The following is an 18,707-nucleotide window of genomic DNA, read 5'->3' as shown; positions in this document are numbered from 1 at the left end:
GATCAACGGAATCTTTTCTAACTGAATCTTAACCAATTATAATACCTTACATTTTTATTCCTTGCTTGTATTTTCCTTTTTTTTCCACACATTCCTTAAGCTATCAAATAATTATAGTATAGTGAAAAAATACTGTAGTGTAGTGAAAGTATTAAGGGGGCAGAGAATGTAAATACTCAAGTGAAGCACAAGTACCTGTGAACTGTATTCAAGAACAGCAAATATACTTAGTTACATTCCATCACTGTACAAACTGCATGAACAGATTAGTTGTCGATCAGTTTGTACTTTTCGACAAACCTCCTCTCCCCCCGAGCCTGCATGAGCCGTCAGACTGGATCATAAGAATCGTGCAACAGCAACAAGAAAAAGAAAGGAAGGTACAGTCGTGTCAGACTTGTGCCACATCCACACGGCCTCAAAGTGAGTGTACGTTTGCGTCTTCATGAGTGTTTCTGCACCTGGGGGAGGGGGTGGGGGGGGGCTGGTTAGAGCTCTCGCTGAGTCTTCGCTGGCGAACAGGAGAATCTGCTGACCGCGTCAGGTCTGCGGGGGGAAACCCCCCCGTTGCACAACAGTGACATTGAGCCTGTCAACGCTCTGCCTTGCTCTCTCTCTCTCTCTCTCTCTACTCCTATCTTCTTTCTCTCATATATATAAATATATATTTTTAAAGCCCAATTCCTTTTTAATAAACCTTGCAGCCGTTTTTTTGTCCTGTACCGTCTCTGCTGCCTTTCTGTCCTTTCTCACTTTGCTGCGATGTGTCAAGTGGCTCCACCCCCGGCCGGGCCTTCCTCCCTCTCTTCTCCCTCTCCCTCCGCTCTTGTCGTTCATCTCCCGTCCATTCCTGGACTGACACCCTCCTCCTCCTCCTCCTCCTCCTCCTCCCTCCCTCATCTCTCTTTCACCATACGATAGGTCTCTGTTGACGTGTCCGTCGGCGAGTTGCTATGCCAACTGGACGTTCCTGCTGACCCCCAACTGGCTTTTGCGTGACAGAGGCTGCAGGACACACACACACACACACACACACACACAAGTTAAAGGGGCATGTGAACGCTCCCGTTCAACCCCAGTGAAATCCGAAAACACAAAAGCAGAGACGACTGCGAGTGAACTGTATTATTTGTCGGAGCATTTTTATTTTTATATTAAAAAATAACATTCATAACGGTAAACAGTTGTACAACCGATAATTATAATCTGAAACAGGTTTGCAACAATAATTACACTTAAGAACTGGAGGACTCTCACGTGCTCCTTTTTTTGTTTTTTAAATAAGTTAAGAAATAAAGTTTTCTCTCCCCCCCCCCCCCCCACCCCCCCACCCCCCCATATCCTTTTCTAAAAGCATTTTTCTACATACAGTGTTGGCTATAACTGGCTCACAGCGATCTCTAACAGCCAGGTCTTTGTAAGACTTAAATTAATGTGGAGATTCATAGCACGTTATCTAGGCAGGCAGTTTGTTTCTTATTCCACGTGGATCTGGCAGTAGTACAAAATGAGCGGGTTATCTGTATTTTATTTTTTTTCCAGTACACGAAGCTACAGTACACGGCGGAGCGCTTCTCTACAAGTCGGTGTGGTATGATCAGTGTGTGGCTACTCCAGTGTTAGATACAGTTAGATTCAGACATCGTAAGATAACAGTAACGTTTGGCATTAAAGGCCTGAGCTGCTCTCTCTCTCTCTCTCTCTCTCTCTCTCTCCCTCCCTCCCTCCCTCGTTTCCAGTTATCATCCCGGTGTAGAAATCCAGTTCTCCACATCTCCAGTTTCAGCTCGACAGCTCCGCGGAAAAGGAGAATGTTCACTCCTCGGTCCCCGAGTCACAGTCCGGTCGTCGAGCTGGACGTCAGAGTACAGCAGCCAATCAATGGCTGCCGCCGACCTGGACGGACGCACCACCGGTGCGACGCAGCCCCGGGCCGCCTGATGAGCTTCCCGCGTCGACCCGCGTTGACGGGGACTTCGCACAATTTAAAATCCAGTGTTTAGTGTCACAAACAACTTCCGGCCCAAGGAGTTTGTAAGATTGCACCTTTTCTATTTTCTCTCTCTCTCTCTGTCTCTCTCAAATCCATGAAGCTGGACGCACTGCGGCAGCTCTGGAGCAGGACAAGGTAAACTCCCCCCTTTGGAAGCCGTCCCGTCGAAAAGACAGCAGCAGTTCTGTTGGCTCCTCGACGTCAAACCGTCCCGCCATAGGAGACTCACACATCCTTCGTCTCTCTCTCTCTCTCTCTCTCTCTCTCTCCGTCCGCCTTTTCGGAGCAACGTGTCCGGCCACAAGCTTCTGCTCATTATGCTTCACCATTTACCTGTAAGAGAAGACGAGATGAATGCCTTGTTTTTCTACTACTAAATGAATCGCCAACTATTTTGATAATCGATTAATCGCTAGTTTTTAAGAAAACAAAAATGCCACATTTCTGTGCTTCCAGCTTCTTAAATGTGACTATTTGCTGGTTTCTTTGCTCCTCTGTGACAGTGAACTACGTATCTTTGGGTGCGTGGACAAAACTAAATAAGATCATCTCGGGGGTTTGGGAAACACCATCGACATTTTTATGACATTCTATGCACCAAAATACGAATCGACAGATTAATCGATTATGAAAATAAATGAGGAATTACTGCTAATTATTTATTGCCTGAAAATTGAACCACAATTATCCCCATTTTTGTTATGATTATATTTGTGAGCAGTGGCGGGTGGATCTCGGCATTTATTGGTTAATTTAACATTTCATTTTCCAGGTAAAGGCTGTAAAACACAGTATTGTAATTGAGCGGTTAATAGAGATTTGTCGTATTTCTGCCTCACTCATGAATTTACCAAGTTTAGTTTCCTTTCACTCTGCAGATCAAGCCCAGCTACAGCCCCCAAATCACTGCAGCCGACTGGGATTCATCACATCAAAAGTACGTTTGCAAGAAGGACTTTAAAGTAAATCCCCGCATCTCTTGATGTCACACATCCGGCTCTCGCACCGCTCCGCTCACCTGCAGCGCTACATGATCATGGCTCTGATGGCGGCCTTGCTGATGCGTTTGCGGTGTTTCCTCCTGCGGCGAGGCGCGGCCGGACGGAACGGCGCCTGGCGCGCGGAGGGCGGCGACGCCGGAGCCACAGTGGAGGCGGCTGTGGGAGAGACGAGACAGACGGTGGAGAACACGGTAAATACCAGAGGGGAAAAAAGCCAAAACAAAGCAGTGATGAAATTAAAATTGGCACGTTTCAAGTATCCGCCCCCAGAAAAAGAAATCACTGCACCGGTCATTATTTAAGTGAAAGTCAATGGGGGCTGATATGCAAACACATTATCTGACTGGAGATTGGTTTCTTTTATATGATGGAAACAATCTTTCCTTAAAGGTGACATATTATGCTCATAATCAGATTCATACTTTTAATGTGGGTGAGCACTTGAAAAGCTTTACATGCTCCAATGTTCAGAAAAGGCATCAGTGTTCTCATACTGCCCATTCCTGCAGCTCCTCTTTTCTCCCTCTGTCTAAAACGCCTGGATTTTTTTAGCTCCTCCCTCTCCCAATAGAGGGAGGAGCTAAAGAAATCCGAACCAGGATGTAGGTTTTAGTTAGCTCACTAAAAAATGACAGGGTGGTCTTTTATTCACAGTTTGTGGTCCGACAAGGCTCCAAAGATACACACATTCATGTGCACAAACACTGAAAAAGTAATATTTTTTGGGGGGAGGGGCATAATATGTCACCTTTAACAGAGACGTTTCATTTGGCTAAACTTGGGAAAACTGCTAATGTCGGTGTGTCTTTGTCATCCTTGGTACCAAGTCAACAGAATACGGATTCAGAACTCTCCCTGGAAAACCGTCAACTAAGAGCAAACACAGGGGAAAAAAAGCCATGATATCATTTTTAAATAGCAGCGTGGAGCACCAGTGAGGATTACAAGGAGGGCGTGGGGCTCCCGTCGTGGCTCTCACCGCACGCCGAAGGGCACCTGATAACCTTGAAAGGCTGCACAACAAAGCCCCGCGACGACCGCTCCGCCAAACACGGAGCAGTGGGAAGTGCAGCTGTCTCGACGGCGGAGCTCTCAGCGGGACCAGGAAGAATAGCAGGACACATGTGGACACGGCGTCCATAGAGTCACCCGTGCACAAGCGAGCTGCTTCCCCCCGCCTGGGAAACTCTCACGCCGATTCTCTCATACAGCAAACGCTCAGAATTACAATGCAGTGGAACACAAGAGGCAACACACACACACACACACACACACAAACACACACAGGACAACTGGAGTATAGTCGTCATAATAAGTGGTGACTCCTCCCTAAAATCTGATTCCCTCAGGCACGGAGCACCAGGGGTGAACCGTGCCAAGAGGTGCGTCTACAATGTTTGTACCGACTAAACAAAGGCACATTTTTCATTGCTGACACATGAATTACAACTGTATAAATTATTAGTATAGCATTAAAAAAAAGTCTGGCTTTGACTTTGATTATTGTACGCGTATATACACTGACGTGATAATCGTTGATGCATTCAAACCTTCAACACTTGTGAAACATGTTAAGTCTGATTCAGTTGTGTGATTTTTAAAGACTTGTCAATCAATTTGGTTTGATTATTTTTCACGTTTTATTTAGAATTTACATTTAAACCATAGATTGTGTCCTAACGTGTTCTTCTGGCCATTTTTTTTGGTTATGTTTTAATAATTTGTATCATTTTTTATTTCATTTAATTTGCACATTTTGTTGAATTTTTCACGGAAATATAAAAAATGTGCGAGAAGATAATTGTTTACAATCATCTTGATGCATTTGCCAAAATCGTCTTTGGTGCTTCCTTCTGGCAGGTGCTTTTCGTCCAAAGTGACAAGTGATAAGTATAAATAACGAGTTAAGAAAATTGAAAGTGGCCAACGTAGAACGCCTCTGTGGGTCGTTGAGGTCTAGTGTGAAAAGTTATCGTACAGTCGGTGTTAAAACATCCGGTGACAGCAACGATTCATTCATATTTCCAAACCCAGCCGAGCTCGGGCCGAGACACGTCGTCAGGACGTGTTCTAAAGGTAGAGTACTCGCGGTGTAATCAAGTATCCGATTACTTTCCACACACTCTCTCACAGCGGAGCAGGAACTGTACCTGTTTTAACTGTTGTCGGCTTTGGGGTTTGCTGCGGATGATGCGGATGAAGGTGAGTCTGTTTATCCGGTGCACTCTGTACCATCTCCAGAAGTTTGAGTCTCCTCTCCTCCTCTGTCAAGTGACCGTCCTCTCCGGTCGGCCTAGAGGCCGTCTCCGCCCCCCGATTGGCCGAGTCCCCGCTGTTGGCCGACCCACTCTCCTCCCTCTCGCCCCCTTCTTTCTGACTGACCGTCTCAGTCTCCGTCCGTTTGTGGGTCGTGACCTCGCGCGTGTCTTTCGGGCTGGTCACTGAGTCTTTCTGATTGGCGGTCGGAGGGCGGGTGGGGCTTTGTTCCGACTCGGGCGGCTGGGCCGGGCCGCCGGGCGGGGAGGCGCTGTCCGACTGGGGAGCGTTGAGTCGATACTGCGTCCTCAGCTCTGGGTCCTCCGCTCCTCCGTGGCTGTACTGCTGCGGATAATGCGGCTGGTGATGATACGGGTGTTGCTGCTGATGCTGCCTCTGCTGGTGCTCTAGCACCTGCTGCTGCCTCTGGACGTGATCGGGATGATGCCCTTCGCCGCCGCCGCCGTTCGCCACGTGCACACTGCCTTCCTCCCTGCTCCCGTCGTACCCGCTGCCGAGCGCGACCGGCTGCGCGCTCCCCATGACACTGTGCTCCGCCCTCGCCTCCGACGGCCAGCCGCCGACAGACCCGAGCACCCCGGCGATCGGCTGGCGCGCCGCCGGCTGCACGTGCGCGGGCGGCGCCTGGCCGTGCGCCCTGGGCTGCGTCCAGTGCACCAGCTGGGTGTAGCTGCCCTGCTGCCACTGCCTCGCCACCGGCTCACGCTCCTCCGCGTGGTAGCGCTGCTGGTTGTGCTTCAGGTCGTCGTGGCGGTGGAGGTCGGCCTTGGAGGCGTGAGTCTTGGGCGGAGCGGGGTGAACCGACCGGGGAAGGTGGGAGGACGGGGGAGGCTGCTGCGGCGGCGGTTGCGGGGGGCCGGGGTTGCTCTGGACGGAGGAGTGAATGATAGGAAGGGACGAGGAGGAAGAAGAAGATGAGGAGGACGAGGAAGATGTGGCAGGCTGGCACCTGCAGCTCACGTGATCCTCCACCGAGATTATGGCTTTGTCGTAGTGGGCCTTCCTGTTAATGTACTGGATCTTTATCACCTGGAAGAGAAGCAGAGAGGAGGAAACATCAGCACGTACAACAGAATGAACCGCGTTATCAGAAAGACATCTGATTGGTTGGAGACATTTCCAGAAGAGCTAATAATTACAATTCCATCCGATGTGGTGACAACTGGCCAAAAATCACCTCCTCCGTTTAGATTTCTACAGACAGAAAATGTCAATTTCCAGTTTCATCATAATCAGATTTTGCATTTTAACCAATCTCTCGAAGCATAAAATCTAAAAAAAAAAAAGGTCGCTTTGAAGAAAATTTGACCTTTCAAGTTACTTTGACCTGGCAGGCAAAATTATTAATAATATTGATGTGGCAAATGATTATAATTCATGTAACTGTGTTCCACTGTTCAGTGCATGAATCTCATGAGACCAACTCTCCGGAGGCATCGAGGAAAAACCAACAAACACAGTTCTGTTTGACGGTTTTTGTTCATAATCTGCTTGTGGTCAATAACGGCACAGTTTGTTGGGCGGGGGGGGGGGGGGGGGGGCCTGCGACAGACACAATTTTTGTTCAGATACAAAGTGTAAATTTGCGTTCTGCTGTGAGGTGGAATATGACGACATGATTGGACAGAGAGGGGAACTCAATTTTTCCCGAAGCCCCGAGATACTTCGACTCCTTCACCCCCCCCCCCAAACCCGACGAGAGCAACCCACCAGATGTAGTCGCCGGGTGGCACATCTTCCAACCACGGAGGAGCTTCTCCACACAAGCTCCTGTACCTATTTGAAACCAGGTTCTCACGGCGGCCGTACCTGCAGGTATCTGCTGGACGTGACGACGGGGACGCACTGCAGGTGCCTGGTGTTGCAGCAGCCCGAGCACCGCTGCACCTCCACGCACGGCGGCCACAGCATGAAGTTGGCGTTGCGGCGGTCCAGCATGGAGCGGGTCACCTCCATCACCTCCGTGCGAACTTTGCACACCGCCTGCTGCGCCTGCTGCGCCTCCACTGCGAGGGGAGGGGGGGGAGGAACGGGAGAACAAGACGGGAGAAAGGGGCCGATGGAAGGGAGAGAAAAATAAGGACGACAGAAATAGACAGGGAGTGACGCGAATAGATGCGGACACCTACCGAGACTTCGAGGGTATCTGCCATGGGTGTGGTTGGTGGGAAGGTCGTGCTCGTCCTCCTCCTCTTCTGCAGAAAACAAACATGAGGAAATATTTATGAATAAATAATAAATATACGGAATATTTTTCCAGCTCTGATCTTGACTGGGGCCAACATCGAGCCGGCACTTTCACAGAGTGACGACAGAAATCTATAAAACACGTGCGAGGGGCTTTTAGGGCAGTTTTTAGCCGAGCTCATTGTTCACTGCACAAAGGAAGCCATTTTTTTTTTTCTCCCATCCCCTCCCGCTAAAACAATTAGGCTATTTTCTGCCGCAATTTGTCTCGGCGCTGTCAAGAATACTGTTGAGGAGAGATATGAGTTGTTAAATATAACTTGCGAGTGTGCGTGTGTGTGCATGTGTGTGTGTGTGTTTGCACATGCCGTCATTTCATACTGTCGCCCCTCATCCCTAATTATATCCCTGGTGTAGATTGCTCGTGATCACTGTGTGTGTGTGTGTGTGTGTGTGTGTGTGTGTGTATGTGTGTGTGTGTGTGTGTGTGTGTGTGTGTGTGTGTGTGTGTGTGTGTGTCTGTGTGTGTGTGTGTGTGTGTGTGTTTGCCCGTTAGCCATAATTAACCGCCTGGTGCAGAAAAAAGAGAAACACCTTCTTGTTGCTCTCTTTTTCGTACCTCTGGTCAGTCATGTTTTTCATTTGTGCAGCTGAAATTAGCATCGGCTAACATGCTCGCCATGCTAATATACGGATACTAAGCAGCTTTAATGTCAATGTTCACATGCTAACGTCTGCTAATTACCATCAAATACTGCGGAGGCCAACGGTAACCATAGACTGTATATAAATACAATGGACGTGGTCAACCAGTGACGCCGATGCAGAAGTGCAAGTGTTCTCTGGAATCACCAGCAGAGGGCGACTCCACTGGCTGTTTCTATAGACGTCTATGAGAACGTCTGTGAAGCGTGACTGACAGCTGGTCCGTCCAATCGGTGCGCGGTTGCGGCGTACACGAGCTCTCAGTCAGTCAGGCCCCGCCCCCAATTCCACGTCCTTTGAGGCTTCAAAACGGCAGCTCGCAAACCCACGGGTGACGTCATGAGGATTTTATTCTTTCCACCTTCGATATCTGTTATCGATCCAACAGTTGTTGAGATATTTCAGTCTGAGAAGGTGGCGGACAGGACGACCCACATTTCCGTTGAGCCGCGTGTCCGCTACTGTGGCTCGAAATACAGAATTCAAGACGACAAGCAGCTAAATCTGAACAATAACAAAGAATTTAGCAGTAAATAAATGGAACCATCTATGAAGTCAAACTTTCTCATCCTGCCGAAAAAAACTCCATGATTCCACTTCAGAGCTCCGAGGAAACTCGCCCGGTTTCAGAGCGACTCCAGATACAAACACACACACACAGCGCGTGAGTCATTTCCTCGTGGCCTCCTTCCCTCTGTCGGTTCCTCTCCATGGCGGCTGTTATGTCACCGCCTTATTTATGCGTTGTGGGACGATCAAAGGACAGTCTATTAATAATATATGCGTGTGTGACTCGGATTCTCAGAAGAGAAAAAGTTTATAATGAATTTTTTAAATCGCCCGCCCGAGTGTCGCACCGCGTGTTTAGACTCCGTTTGGGGGTTGGAGGTGTGTGTGTGTGTGTGTGTGTGTGTGTGTGTGTTGGGGGGCGGGTCCCCCTTTCTGTCACACACACACACACACACACACACACACACACACACACACACCTCCATGTTTCAGAACCCAGAGAGGAATCCAGAGCAGGAGAACAATGCAGTGACCTTGCGCTGAAAGTTTCTCTCTCTCCCTTCTAAGTTTGTCTGACACACCCACCAAGGTCACTGCTGCTCTCTCTCTCTCGCGCGCACACACACACACACACACACACACACACATTGCTGGTTCATCAGTCTTGCTGCTGTCTCGGGTAAATATTGCTTTAACGCGGTGCTTGGCATGATGCGCTCGTACTGCATTCCTGTCTCTTCAGGCCACACACACATTCACCTCCTCCACGTCTGCGTAATTAGTGTGTGTGTGTGTGTGTGTGTGTGCATGTGTGTGTGTGTGTGTGTGTGTGTGTGTGTGTGTGTGTAGTACCTATTGCGTTGGTCTCCTGCTGCAGCAGCAGCTTCAGGTCGTCCACGGAGGAGATGGGCGAGTTCCTCACCAGGTCGACCAGCGACGGAGGGAGAGGATCGCCCTGCGGACACGGACACAGGTTTGAATCTTTTGTTACATTACTGGTTCACAAACGCAGATTGCCAAACGATTGAACCACGGCGAACATTTGTGAATCGGCAGCTGTGTCCCAGGTCCTGGCGATTGAAAGCAGCAAATTACTCGCAATGGAAATGAAACAATAAGACAAGGCGTGAGGTATGTTCAAGCCTCCTCCGAATGAGGCACCGCCAGTGTTCCAGGGGATTCAAGTCAACTTGTAGAGTCAAAAAACCATCATGTATCAAATGTGACCCGTCAGGTATTTGCATTCTTAGGCAGCCACTAAGTACACCGCAAAATATTAATGCCGCAAAAACCCCAAAAAGCTAGATGATGGTGAAGATCCTGGCTTCCATTGGGAATCACCGGCATCGGCCGACATTTTAAGAGCCCGACCGATAGTATCGGCCAACTGGTTCGAGTCTTTAAATGTGCGTTCATGTTTACATGTCAAATCAATGTGAGTCATAAGTTCTATGTATTTGGTTGTATTTGTATTCTCAATTTATAGTTATTTATGATAAAGTTCATGGTTGAACTAAAATCTCATGGCTCAACTACGTTATGTCTTTGTCATAAAAGGTTTGATAGCGACATATTAGGAATCATTGACATCTGCCGATGTATCGTATCGGGAATCTTTGACTCCCAAATATCGATATCGGCATCGGCCCCCAAAGATCCATATCGGTCGGCCTCTACATGCAACACGTGGGCCTCTTGTGACCTTTTGGACAATTGGCATGTTCGGCTAATTTGGTCAAGTGTTTCATACCGGAGCCAGAGCGTTAATGGGAATGACATGACATGGAAACACACAGAGAGAGAGAGAGAGAGAGACAGAGCTGATGTATAACATCTCCAGTCAAACTCGTGCTCCAGTTTCTCTTCCTCCCGCAGAGGAAACGACGGTCGCGATCGGCGTGTGTCGCTGCTGGTGTCACTCTCTCTCGCTCTCTCTCTCTCTCTCCGTCTGTTTACCCCTCGAACGCCCCAGTTGCTCCCGGTGACAGGCAGGAAACTAGCATCTCTCTCTCTCTCTCTCTCTCTCTCTCTCTCTCTCTCTGCACTTCAGTTCAACCAAAAGCATCAAGAATCAGATCCAAGTCGTTTCAAGTTCCGCCCGAGAAAAGAAGAAGCTGCAACGGGTTTCGATGGCGGCCACATGCCAGGAAGACGCCAAGACAAATTAAGGAGTGCTGAGGAATGGGAGAGGAAAAATAGTGTTGGACAAACTCCGCGAGATGCCAGGAGAAAAGTCAAAGACGTTCATCCTCTGGCTTTTTTTCCGATCGTGATACAAAATTAATGAGTGTATAGATATAACGTGTTTACAGTATGTAATAAGTAAACATGACGCCCCCCCCAAGAGAGCGCGCCCCCCCCCCCCCCCCCCCCCCCCCACGAGGACGCGGATAAAAAGGGTCTTCATCTTCTGGCTGTTTGATCAGAGTTGAACAGAAATGTGTTACATGTTCTTATGCACATTTCTGGCAACCGATGCACAAACTGCACTCTTTTTTTATGAACATTTATATTCCATTTATATGTTGTATGTATTTGTATTCGTCATCGTTTGTCTATCTATCTGTACATCTATCTATCTGTCTGTCTATCTATCTATCTATCTATCCATCTATTCATCCATCTATCCATCTATCTATCTATCTGTCTGTCTATCTATCTATCTATCTATCTATTTATCCATCTATCTATGTATCTATCTATGTATCTATCTATCTATGTATCTATCTATCTATCTATCTATCTATTTATCCATCTATCAATCTATGTATCTATCTATCTATCTATTATATCTGTGGTATAGTCTCTCGCTGTTCTCGCTTTCTTATGGACATTATTCATGAATGCTCATGTCCCCACGCGATTGAGACTTCTATTCATTTTATTTCGCTGATAAAGTCCAAAGTGACACGATTTTCCATTCAAAACACAATTAGGAGCATCGGGAGTCGGTGAACGTTCTGCTTCGGTCAAAGCTTTGGCCCGTTTGTGATTTCACTGGTTGAACATTTGTTTTTCGAGTCTTCTCCAGCACAGCTCATCTTAATTCGGATGTTGTCCTCAATGAAGACCACCAACAAGAGAACCAACCTATCCTTTTTCTTCTAAATTACTGAAACGCATTCAAAGCAGATGCAATATGATTATCATTGCGTTTCCCCTCGTCTGCCACATATCCGTCTCCTTCACTCCCCTCTGTCTGCTTCGTGGGCGGCGGCGGCTCAGGACACCTGGATGACTTTCACGAGTCCCTCTGGCTGACCTTGTTAAGTACACACACACACACACACACACACACACACCATCTTTTCCACTTCACATACAGATGCTTAACCACTTAACTGTCTGCCCAATCTGTCCAAAGAGCCTGACACACACACACACACACACACACACAGACAGAGACGAGTTCCTCGCTCGGACAAACAACAAACCGCTGGTTTCGGCCAACAAGCTTATAATAGTGTTTTTGAGTAGAAGGGCTAAATCAGCCACGATGAATCTGACACGAAGTTCCACACTTGCCATGTTACACACATGCATAACACGCAAAAACATAAATATCGAGGCCCCGCTGGTCGTTTCACTGAGGCGCCTGCAGACACGTTCACCGCTCAACAATACTTTTTCATATCCTACACTGCGTGAGTGTGTGTGTGTGTGTGTGTGTGTGTGTGTGTGTGTGTGTGTGTGTGTGTGTGTGTGTGGCTTAACTCATGGGGTGGAGAAGACTGTCTGCTAGCATGACATGATCTACAAGCAGGTCACACACACACACACACACACACACACACACGGAGACATGGAAAACACACACTGCATGGGGCCTCGGAGGAAGCCTGGGAGGCAAAGAGACGGTATGGAATGTTTGAGGAGAAAGGTGAAGTGTAATGGAATGTAATTATGGGGCCAGCTGAATGCACACACACACACACACACACACACACACACACACACACACACACACACACACACGCATGCACAAATAAAACAGTCAAATGAACACACACAAATGCAAGTGTGCAAAGAACACGCGCTGTCACGACACGCGTGTTCTTCTATCAGACGTATGGCAGATGGCCGACATGCGGTCGCATAAACTTGATACTCGCACAGAGACTGGTGGACACTCGCTCTCTCTCTCTCACACACGCACACACACACACACACACAGACGCACCAACCAGCAGAACAGATAAATGCACATCCCCGCTCACAACAGCAGGGCCCAGACGAGGGATGGAAAGGCGACGGAGGAGGGCGGTCGAGGAGAGACGAGATGAAAACCAGCAGGGAGAGTAGAAAGAAGAGGAGCAAGTGCCTTTGAGCGCACGAGATCCGAGGGCAGCGGACGCTCCTCGTTCTGCGGTTATCATTTGCCACAGAGCAGAGGGGATTGGTCCAATGTTTGGATCACAGATGAAAACGCGGTTTCAGTCGAGCAGCTTCTTTTGACTTACATCAGGCTGTGACGGAGCGAAGTGTTAAGAGTCATCGTCAGCTTTCAGCACTGTCACACTGCTTGAGAGAAGTTTGTGTGTTTTTTATGCTTTATTATAGTGGAATATGAGTATCTCGTGTTAGAAAATGATTTTGATCCCAGCAATTGTCTCATTTCTTAAGATTCGGGTGCCAAATTTTCATTTGAGGTCTTTTTAATCCATTATTTTTTTATATTTCCAATCATTTTCACTGTTATAAAACTATGCACGAGGCTCCACGACCAGATTTCTCTTCCAACGCTGCAGCAGAGGGCTTACGGACAAATACTTTTTCCACTGCGCTTTTTTCTATCTGACATGCACGCACACAGAGGCATTACCCCCTCGCTGCACACACACACACACACACACACACACACACACACACACACACACACACACACACGCACACGCACATATGTCCACTAACACATAACCCAGCTACACCCGGCCCTGCATCCCAGATGTGCGCACACAGACACACACACACACACACACACAAAGTCAGTGAAATCCCCGGCAGATTAGTTGCTGTTCTTATGTAAAATAGATCAAGCTCGGCAGCAGCGAATCATCAACAGTCTGATGACGGCAACCTGTTCGTGTGCGTGTGTGTGTGTGTGTCATTGAGAGTGTGTGTGTGTGTGTGTGTGTTTGTGTGTGTGTGTGTGTGTGTGTGTGTGTTTGTGTGTGTGTGTGTGTGTGTGTGTGTGTGTGTGTGTGTTGAGAGAGTGTGTGTGTGTGTGTGTGTGTCATTGTGAGTGTGTGTGTAGATGTGACAATTGTGATTTGAAGAGCAGATGTTGAAAAATGTGTTGTCTGACCTGGCGTGTGAGCGCTCGTGTGCGTTTGACTCCACTTGTGTTTAATGGCTTTAAAAATGAACCGTAGCAGTGTGTGTGTGTGTGTGTGTGTGTGTGTGTGTGTGTGTGTGTGTGTGTCTATTCTTTCCAGAGACAGATGTGGCAGAGCGACGACGTCAAAGATGTCTCCACTTGTTCCGTCAGTGGACGAAGCGCTGCGAGCGACCAGCTGAGGATTAGACACCGTGACTCACCACCCGTCGACCTGCTGCCGTCTCACCCTCGGGTCACATGGCAGGTCAGTGTTCGTTTAGATCACCAAAAAACAAAAACACCCCAAAAAAAAGTTTACAGATCTTCCCTTGTGTTACCTCAAGCTGCAGCTGATCTCATCACGCACAAGATATTAAGGGTGCTAATAGTTTTTTCCGTGATTATCCCGCTCCACCTGCAGGGTGACTGGTTGAACTCCGACAGCAGCGAGTTTTAAAACCAAACTTCCTTTCAAAGTTCCCTTGTGCAAGGCACCGAGCCTCTTTGGCCGCAGCTAACGGGGAGTGTGAATCGCAATTTTCGGTCATTTTTCCCTGTTGATTGGTACCAAGAGTTTCAGGAGGCTGTGAAACACACGTATGACAAAGTTAAAGGGCCAGTAGGCGATTTTAATCCAATACACTTTTTTGTAAAATTCAGCGAATATTTCCTCGCGGACCGCGTGCGCCGGGGAAAAAAAACATTTTTTTCTGGCTCAGCTCAGGCTCAAGTAAATCGCAAACAATATAGAAGTGGTGCGGACCGCACCATACGACACCGCGATCGCAGTTTGTAAACATCCCTTGACAACTTAGGAGAGACGAGCTAGCGGGTGTCGCTGCAACTCCGCAGTTTTGGCCGAGTGCTTCTTTTGCGTCGGACTCCCATGCCGGAGGTCGCGGGCGATTTTGTAGTTCTCTCCAAAATCGCTTACCGCCCCTTTAAGAGACGTGCTAGCGACAGACGCTACAACTCAGGGGGGTTTTGGCCCCGTGGTCAGCGCGTCCGTCTCCCCCGTACCCATGAGGCTGCGGGTTCGGGCCCCGACCAGTGCAGTCCAAAAAAATTAAAAAACAAATAATCTTCGCTTTTAAATGTACCAAATACGTCTCTGCAGCGGCAGGACCTTAGCCTACACGGAGTTGCCTTGTACCCCGCTAACCAGGTTGGATTCTGTCGACTGTCCTCAAAGCAAAAGCATGTTTAGTGTGGGTCATCTGTGCTCTCGGACGTACAAGCGTGATAATAATAATAATAATAATAGGAGAGTTCCCACTGTTTATGTGTAACTACAACAATAGGATGTTTTCCTATTGCTCATATGTGGGAAGTGTTTTTGCTGCCCAGTCTTCTGACGTCCACATGACCTGAGCGGGGTCACGACCGATCAAGGGCGCGGGCGACAGGACTTACGTGAAACTTCCTTATTAATAGTCACTGAACACTAAAACCCCCTGCACAGTTCATTAGATATTTGTGCCCAGTTGGACCAATATGTTATCGTCGGCAAATAATATCCAGCCGTGTATTTGTTTCTTTTCTTTGTACATTTGGCCTCCTGAACCTCCCGGTTCACTGGCTGCAGAAACAGGTGGGAACACGGGGGCTGGATGGAGCCGCGGTGGCACAAAACCCTCTCTGAATGAGCGTGTTCGAGAGGGAAATGATGCTGCTGCTGCTGCTGCTGCTGCTGCTGCTGCTGTGACAGTGAAAACAGCGGCTGGGCCGAGGATGCACGGGGCCGAGAGCCAAGGCCCCCCGCTGCGTCGCCCTCGCCCTCGCCCTGTGACACCGTGACTGTTCCTTGCAACGCATCTGGAGAATCGCAGCCACGTGTAACAGGAGAAAAGGAAGCACAGAGGGGAACAGGTACAGCGCAAGCTGCCGAGTCACGGAGGGGAAACGAGATGGATGGATATAAAGACACAATGGTGCACTGTATCTGTTGAAAACACCCACTGCCCAGGTGGTGGAATCACCACAGGGGATTACGCGTGTGTGTCACATTCCCACCAGTCGAGATGTCACGTCTAGTTAATCGATTAGTAATCGCAACTATTTTTGAGTTTCTTTTTCACTGAAATTCAATTTGGAAGTACTCTGGATCAGAGAGGGAATCCAAATAAGAAAGGAAAAATTCTTCAACACCACCACCACCATCCAGAGAATCTCTAGATGGCAAAGTGCCCGAGACAATGTCTCAAGCAAACCAGTGTCTTTTTCTTCCAACTTCAAATCACATCAAACCAAAAGGGGCCAAAGTTGCCAATAATTGCCTCTCATATTTTAAGATGCATGTTGGTTGTTAATCGTCATATGATTATCAGCACTTACCAATACATCTAAATCCAGTTTTTTTTTTTTACAGACAGGTCATAATAAGTGCGATGCAATTGAAATCCATGTCTGTTAGTTCCCCCCCCCCCCCGGTTGCCGGTCACATCCCGGGTCTTACCTCAGCGCTGCCGAGCCGCAGACGTGCCGCCGAGAGCGCGGCCAGCAGCAGCAGCAGCGGGACCCAGGACCTCATGTCGCCGCCCAGCCTGAAGAGCCGCAAGCGACCGGCTGGGCATTTAGCACGTCGGCGTCCAATCCCCCGGCTGCACCGACGGTCGAGCCTCGTCCCGGTGTGCGTCGTGCGCTCGCGCCGCTCGCGCAAAAAAGCACTGCGCTGATTAAATATCCCCCCCCCCCACCCCCAACCCCAACCCCCCACCCCACACAGAAAAAGAAATGTGTCACTGCCTTTAAGCGCCTCTTGTCCAAAACATTTGCTCAGGCGCTGACTCACGCGCAGGGCTAGACGTCTGACTCTGTCCACGCCGATGTTTTGGGGGGAAAAAAACGCACCGGCCGGAGACGTCGAGGGTGCTGCTGCTGCTGCTGCGGGGGGACAGGTGCGTTGACGCAGGCTGCTTCTGACTGACGGGAGTCTACAGAGACGCGATTCCCATTAAAACCAGTCTGCAGCGTCAAGAGGGAGAACCTGTGAGCCCCCCAGTTGTGATTCCGCCCCTCCAAAAAAAAACAACTCCAAATGCGTCCACTTTGACTGTCGAAATCCCAGTTAAACGCGCATCAGGGTGAACGAGCTTCTTTCAAAATCGCACCTCGGTGCAGCGTGAGTGGTGAAAAGCCCCAACAACTCCAGGAGGGTCCGTGCGTAAAAAGTTGGCCACCTTGGATTCGCGCTTCGTGCGTAATTCTCCGGAGCGCTCCGCTGCAAACGTCCGATTATTGCACGTTGTTGCATCGGCGTTATCTCGGCGGCTCCCTCTCTGCTCGTCGGCGGCGGCTCCCTCCCCTGCGCGTCTCACACTTCTCTCCCTCTCTGGCCGGCGTTGCTCTCCGTTCACTCGGAACCAGCGTGTTCTCGCCCCTGCGCGCGTCTCCTCTCTGGTCGCCTTTTGGGCGGTGAGCAGCTTTTCCAAATAGAAGCAGGCAGGGCAGGGGGGGGTGGGGGGTGGGGGGGGGGGGGTGGTGGTGGGGGGGCCTCCCCTCAAGTTTTTACAACCGTCAAGTCGGACGAAGAGAATCCCCGATGCACACCGGAAACGTGGCTTTCATAATAAGAGAGGAGTTTTGGGACGTGCGTGGCAATTTCATAATCCCCGTTGACACCTATTGATTGCGATAACCACAAGTTAAAAAAAGACATACATCATGAACACGTGTCATGTGAATAATACGTTCTGAAAAGAAAATATAGTTCATATCAGACACAGAGATCATACAGAAATGCTGCAGGTTAAATATCATATGCATGACAATGATTATATGATGCCAAAGTTATGGGTGTTAAATTTAATAGCAGGACTCGTTTTTGGTTTTCTTCTCGGACATATTAATATATAACATGGTGTGTTGTTGTGTGGAGTACCTGTGAGCTCTTATTTTGAAGGTTCCTGGCTGGAAGTCGGAATCCTCAGGTGGCCAACTTGACCGTGGTCCTCCACTTCGCTCCAGGGGCCTCGCTCCTCTCCTCCTCCCGGAGGCAGGACCTGCCACCTCCTTATTAGGAGCAAGCAGACCTGAGGGCCCACAAAGGTGCTCTTAAAGGGGAAGTTTGGTTCCATGACACATTTCCTATCTGCAATATGATAATGTAATGTTTGTTCCTATTTCCAAAGGAATAAAATGTTCCTATTTTGGAATTGTTATAATAAGAAATAAGGACACACGAAATAAACAATGCCCTTACGTCATCAGGAAAGCATGAATCATTTTGATTTCATTTAAACACAGTGTTTGAAACCAATGGCGGATGGTGAACTTGAGTTTCACCCCCTTCTGTTTGCGTTTGACTCAAGATTAGATTACAATATCATGAGGGATATTAAGAACTTCTGAAAATAAATGTTGTCCGTTTCTACCACTCTGTTGCCCTAATGCATTTATTGTAATCTGTCTTGGATTATTGTGTGGATTGAGGAACTAAACGAAGAGGACCAAATAGAGTTTGGACAACGCCTCGACTGCTTTTCAAAATCACTTTCACTGAACCTGAGGATCATTTACCGCTTCGCATGTTCAGGCTCTTTCAAAGCTCAGAGTTAAAACAAATCATTAAAGCTACAGTGTGTAATATTTAGAAGAACTTATTCACATACATTGTATTTATTGTCCATAACTATGTGTTCATATGTGTATAATCACCATGTTTTTTCATCAACCCTGAATGAGTTAAATATAGTTCCATGAGGTAGACCCGACCTCC

General features: G+C 48.4%; 1 protein-coding gene and 1 long non-coding RNA gene across 2 annotated transcripts; one reads left to right on the top strand and one right to left on the bottom strand.

The window, feature by feature from the left end:
• Positions 1-1,332: 1,332 nt before the first annotated feature.
• On the bottom strand, positions 1,333-16,937 carry si:ch211-79m20.1 (trithorax group protein osa). The gene is made up of 7 exons (XM_035637551.2): positions 16,446-16,937; positions 9,526-9,628; positions 7,401-7,466; positions 7,081-7,277; positions 5,145-6,300; positions 3,012-3,150; positions 1,333-2,326 (listed from the first exon to the last, which is right to left on the bottom strand). Exons 1-6 carry the CDS (start codon positions 16,518-16,520, stop codon positions 3,020-3,022), a joined length of 1,728 nt encoding a protein of 575 aa, XP_035493444.2. The 5' UTR covers positions 16,521-16,937; the 3' UTR covers positions 1,333-2,326; positions 3,012-3,019.
• LOC118312715 lies at positions 8,690-11,026 on the top strand. Its single transcript, XR_004794299.2, has 3 exons — positions 8,690-8,827; positions 9,523-9,646; positions 10,724-11,026. It is a non-coding gene; the product is annotated as an uncharacterized LOC118312715 (long non-coding RNA).
• Positions 16,938-18,707: the final 1,770 nt, after the last annotated feature.

Source organism: Scophthalmus maximus, chromosome 8 (assembly GCF_022379125.1).
Source record: "Scophthalmus maximus strain ysfricsl-2021 chromosome 8, ASM2237912v1, whole genome shotgun sequence".
Lineage (NCBI taxonomy): Eukaryota > Metazoa > Chordata > Actinopteri > Pleuronectiformes > Scophthalmidae > Scophthalmus > Scophthalmus maximus.
This window is presented reverse-complemented; position numbering and strand designations above follow the sequence as displayed.